Source organism: Aphanomyces invadans (genome assembly GCF_000520115.1).
Source record: "Aphanomyces invadans strain NJM9701 unplaced genomic scaffold supercont1.193, whole genome shotgun sequence".
Classification (NCBI taxonomy): Eukaryota; Oomycota; class Saprolegniomycetes; order Saprolegniales; family Verrucalvaceae; genus Aphanomyces; species Aphanomyces invadans.
Genome location: NW_008580338.1, coordinates 1 through 4,578, shown reverse-complemented (window position 1 = coordinate 4,578; position 4,578 = coordinate 1). Strand labels below are relative to the sequence as shown.

Below are 4,578 nucleotides of genomic sequence, written 5' to 3'. Positions count from 1 at the left end.
CCCTTGTATTGTAGTTACATAGAATCTACTTGCATGTGTGTGTTTCTCTATGACTGCGCTATCCTTGCGCACTGGTTTTTCCCCTGGCCGCTACGTAGCGCGGAAATCCGCTCCGATCTCCGCCGACTCATCCGCCAAATGGCCGCCTTGCCGATGGCGACATGCAGAAAATCGGGCAATGTGAGCTCTGATTGGTCGATAACCGGGAGACCAATTTTTTTGTTTTTGTTTATTTTATGACGTTGAATTTTAGCCAATGGAAACGGCGAAATCGAAAATGTAGCCAATCCGCGAGAAGGAGGTCATGATTTGATCCAATGAAAAGGCTGGGAGCGACACACACGACAGACACACCTGTTCTTTTATAGATATAGATACAAATACCCAGTTGAATTCAAAAATTAAAAAAGAAGAGTGAGGCAAAGATTCCGGATAAAAACCTAATTTTTGTATAGGGCTTGCCATGGTCCGGATAAAGGTGGAAGTAACAAGGGAGGCACGAGGCATTTCTGCTTGAGGACGACGGTGGAACGTGGCGAACACGATGGTCCATGCGCTGTCGTTCCTCGGCGCCGCCATTGGAATCGTGGCCGCGTCATCGGCATCATTTGGCACCCTTGTTGAGTGCACCTCGACTGGAGGATGTCTGTGGATGGGCAAGCAGAACGAACTCGTCAACGATCAACGGATGTTATACGACATGCTCATTACGTACCACCACGGCGACGACTACGCTACGGCGAAGCGCAACCTGCAGACTCACATCCAGTACATCGAAGGTACGGGGCTTCATCTTGCCTAAGATCACGTTGTGCGCTGCATAGCCGTGTACACACATGCGAACGCCTTGAACCATGACATGACAGTAAAGCTCGGTTTGAACGCGCGACACTTGTACGAAGACGCCTCTGCGCTGGGCAACCCCATGGACGCGGTATTGGTCAACATGCAGGGCAAAGATGTGGATCGCCGCCTCCAAGCGTCCACGGCCGTGTCAACAGCTGTTGGTGGCGCCCCGCTTCCCGCCACGTTGAACTGGTGCACCGAAAACAACCCCGAGAAGCGATCGGTATGCTCTGAAGTCAAGAGTCAGAAGCTGTGTGGGTCGTGCTGGGCGTTTGCCGCGACGGATCTCATCGAGACTGCGGTATCCTACACGACCAAGAATGTCCCCGTGTCACTGTCGTCGCAACAGCTCTTGTCGTGCAGCACGACCGCCGAAGTCCGCACATACACGTACTGCTTTGCCAAGAGCGGCAACATACCAACTTGGCTGGAGCCAACCATGAAGTGGGACTCGAAGAACAACGGGGTAAGCGTGTACTCTTGTCGTCGTGTGCCCTTCCTCAAGTCCATCGGTAGTGCTCGGGCGGCATGACGCACATCGCACTAAGCGACGCCGCCAACAAGATCAAAAACTTGGCGACCCGCATCGACTGGCCGTACTCGGATGCAGGCATCGCGTCGTCGACCGGCGGCCCAGTCCAACCTGGGTCGCCCACTTCGACCATCAAGACCAACAGCACGAACAGCTCTGTCAACCCCCTCAATACGTGCTCGACTACACGTCCGGCCGCCAACGCGGCGGCGCACATCTCAGGCTGGGCGCCTGCTCTAGACGCGTCGTCTTGTGCCGACACCAAGGACCCGATCGTCCTCCTCAAGCGCGCGCTGCAGCAAGGACCGTTGGCTGTCGCAGTGAATGCGAAAGGCTCGTTCAAACAGTACAAGGCTGGCCTATACGTGTGTGGTTCGATCACGAGCGCCGACCAGATTGACCATGCCCTCTTGCTTGTGGGCTACGGAAGCTCAGCTGACGGCAACTACTGGATTCTCAAGAATTCGTACGACGTCGACTGGGGCCTCAGCGGGTACATGTGGCTCAAGATGGATGACGGGCTCAACTGTGGCTTGAATGTTTTTCCGATTCGAGTCCAAGGAGCGTCGGCTGGCCCTGCCGCGAATGTAACAGTGGACGGCGGTGGCAGTCTGACCTTTGCCGGCGCCAACATGATGACGTGGGTCGTCGTCGGAGCTGCCACGGGGGTCGCGACGGTTGTCTTGACCATTGTCGGCGTTTTCGTGGCGCGCAAGCGCATGCAGAATATGCACCCATAATGCAGCTCGACCTAATGAATGTGGCCGCTAATATATATGACATCAAGAACAATTATGCGCTGCTTGCAACCGAGGGCGATTCATGTGGACTGAGGACTATGGAACGGGATCTAAGCAGGATAGAAAGTGGTAGGGATACTTTAGCGCTCACATGGCGAGACTTGCAGCCAAGGATGATCCGATGCCTTCACATATACCTTCACACGTCGTGAAGGAGTCGGTCGTTCCGACAAATGCTTCGACAACGCACGATGTGTACAGAGCGGAAAGGTACATCGATCTCAACTGTGGCAGAAAGTGCCTCTAGGTCGTGATGTTGGCGGGGGCGTTTTTCCATTGCTGAGTCCTTGTCACTGCCGAGGTCATAACTTTCGAATCACTGAATCTGGTCCATGAAGATCCCCGACAAACGAGAGAGACATGCTCGGACGTCGGTCATGCCGCCGACGTGGCCTGCCTTGACGCACAGAACGTCTCTCGTGGCCCTTCCAACCACACCGCATTCGCCAAGCGCCTCCTCATATGCGGCGAAAATAAATACGTTGGATGTCGACGTCATTACCGAACAAAGAGCACGTCAAAGTGATTCTGCAGCGACGGCGAATCGTCCATGAAGCACCTAGTCGACGATGAGGAATCAAACTACCAAACATCCGACACACGTACGAGATTACTTGGGCGTGTGGACATGCCCGTTGAAAGAGTGCGAGATCGGAGTTGTACCATGGCCGCAGTGGCGACTTCATGTGGTACGGCGTAGTAAGCACGCGCAGCTGGATATGTCTATGGCACATACCGTTGGAGGGGTGCCGCGATTGAAGACAAGGGACGTACTGAAAGGAGTTGAGCAGCATGAGTGCCGACTCGTTGGTGGGAAATGTCATCGATTCGATGTTGCATCCGCCGTCAATCCACTCGATGCTCTCGACGCGTTCAAAGAACGCCGATATCGACCCGCATTCGGCCACGACCTCTACACGACAGTCACGCTGCATACACGAGAAAGAGCGCTGCGGACCTGCCAGTGACGTGTCGACTTGAGTGGGGGATGTGGACAAGTGCAGCAAGGACCCGAGTTCAGTGATCAATTGATTCAACACGATCGCTCCGCGACTGAATCCAAGGAGATGCAGCGGAAGATCCCATGTGAGTTGTCGACCTGGTGCTGTGATGAATCGCAGTAAGGTGTCGGCAACGTTGCAGTCGTCCTACCTTGGAAGAGCGCGGATGTGTGCTCGAAGAGCAGTTGGAGTTGCAAGAAAGCAAATCCATCTATCAAGTCTGCGCGTGGCAGCACGGATGAGACTACAAAGCATGGAAGCTATGGTGTCGCGGAACGTACAGCTCGACGGTTCACCGTCTGTGTTGTCGAGAAAGTTGTCGTAGCAGCTAACACCTTTCGCGTGCATGCGAGGCTTGATGATCCACACGTTCGCACACGGAAATCGCCGAATGTAGTGGTCACACATGGACTCGTACGAGTACGCGGCGAACGATTTGAACGTGCCGCGTCGCATGACATGATCGAAATGTTGCACGTCGCCAGGGAAGAACACGACGTTCTCGGTAGCGTGCGGAATGATCGAGATGTAGATGTCGTTGAAGTGGCCGCGGCGACCCTCCACGCGGATGGACTCGTGGTGTCGGTGGAAGGCTCTGTCGTTGCCATCGACCAGGTCCAAGCTCCGCTTGCGCACCGTCATGGACGACCGAATTGTTAACGGAGAATGGCCCAGTTCAGAGTTCGTCTCATCTCAGTGTTTCATTGGCTAAAATAACTGAAAGATTTCGATTCTGGTGCTTTCGATTGGTTGACACAGAATTCTCTCGAGGACGAATCCTTGAATACCCGAAATAGTGTGTGAATACATCACAGGGTGCGAACACGGCCTCTATTCAGTCACGTTTTGTGAAAAATAGTGATGGAAACGAGGCCTCTTTTTGTGAAATCCGCCAAATAGAGTTACTTCAATGAAACGGTCGGGTTTGTTACTCATCGCGCAATCTGGTTGCGGCGACGGGTCGGTGGCGCGGCGCGCCATGTCCAGCGCGAGGCGGCGGAGACATGGCACGATGGACATATTTAACATCACATTGATCTATTAAATATGGGAGGAGGATGCAAGAAAGTGGTGTGGTTACCACCGGCCACCCTCAGGGGCACGTGCCGGAGGTCCGTCCCGACGGAACGAACCATCGCGGCGAGAAGGTCCATCGTCTCGGCGATCACCGAAACCAAACCGACGGGCTGCATCGTCGACACCGCTGTTGCGGTCACTGAATCGACGGGGAGCACCACCTTCACGATCTCCATATCGGCTTGGGCCGTCGCGTCCACCGAAATCGCGGCTTGGTCCATCGCGGCCAAAATCACGGCTGGGGCCATCTCGGCTAAAGTCGCGGCTAGGTCCATCGCGGCCATAGTCACGGCTAGGGCCATCACGGCCGAAGTCGCGGCTA

The 4,578-nt window shown here is 54.7% G+C and overlaps 3 protein-coding genes across 10 annotated transcripts; 1 reads left to right on the top strand and 2 right to left on the bottom strand.

The window, feature by feature from the left end:
* Nucleotides 1-493: 493 nt before the first annotated feature.
* H310_15151 (hypothetical protein) lies at nt 494-2,171 on the top strand. The gene is made up of 3 exons (XM_008883138.1): nt 494-779; nt 825-1,312; nt 1,363-2,171. The coding sequence occupies exons 1-3, from the start codon at nt 545-547 to the stop codon at nt 2,116-2,118; spliced, it is 1,479 nt and encodes a 492-aa protein (XP_008881360.1). The 5' UTR covers nt 494-544; the 3' UTR covers nt 2,119-2,171.
* On the bottom strand, nt 2,120-3,836 carry H310_15150 (hypothetical protein). Of its 8 annotated transcripts, none has more exons than XM_008883131.1 (8): nt 3,461-3,833; nt 3,331-3,399; nt 3,137-3,277; nt 2,953-3,091; nt 2,785-2,901; nt 2,681-2,737; nt 2,270-2,632; nt 2,120-2,214 (listed from the first exon to the last, which is right to left on the bottom strand). In XM_008883131.1, the coding sequence occupies exons 1-7, from the start codon at nt 3,819-3,821 to the stop codon at nt 2,554-2,556; spliced, it is 963 nt and encodes a 320-aa protein (XP_008881353.1). In that variant the 5' UTR covers nt 3,822-3,833; the 3' UTR covers nt 2,120-2,214; nt 2,270-2,553. The 8 variants fall into 8 exon arrangements, with proteins under 8 accessions (XP_008881353.1, XP_008881355.1, XP_008881354.1 ...); XM_008883133.1 differs by having other exon boundaries at nt 3,137-3,283; nt 3,331-3,390; XM_008883132.1 differs by having other exon boundaries at nt 2,120-2,632; nt 3,137-3,283; nt 3,331-3,390; nt 3,461-3,836.
* A 356-nt stretch (nt 3,837-4,192) lies between these two features.
* On the bottom strand, nt 4,193-4,538 carry H310_15149 (hypothetical protein; the record flags this gene model as incomplete). The annotated part of the gene is made up of 1 exon (XM_008883129.1): nt 4,193-4,538. A coding segment is annotated over one exon (331 nt), but the record flags the coding sequence as incomplete, so codon positions are not given.
* Between the last annotated feature and the right edge of the window lie 40 nt (nt 4,539-4,578).

Bases quoted from the DNA above. Each gene is read 5' to 3' on its own strand.
- H310_15150 (XM_008883130.1), bottom strand. From the start codon at position 3,821: ATGACGGTGCGCAAGCGGAGCTTGGACCTGGTCGATGGCAACGACAGA. The intron at 3,400-3,460 runs GTACGTTCCGCG...TGCCACGCGCAG, and splicing joins AGACGGTGAACCGTCGAGCT to ACTTGATAGATGGATTTGCT. The intron at 3,092-3,136 runs GTCCGCAGCGCT...ACTGTCGTGTAG, and splicing joins AGTCGACACGTCACTGGCAG to AGGTCGTGGCCGAATGCGGG.
- H310_15151 (XM_008883138.1), top strand. From the start codon at position 545: ATGGTCCATGCGCTGTCGTTCCTCGGCGCCGCCATTGGAATCGTGGCC. The intron at 780-824 runs GTACGGGGCTTC...TGCGCTGCATAG, and splicing joins TCACATCCAGTACATCGAAG to CCGTGTACACACATGCGAAC. The intron at 1,313-1,362 runs GTAAGCGTGTAC...GTCCATCGGTAG, and splicing joins GGGACTCGAAGAACAACGGG to TGCTCGGGCGGCATGACGCA.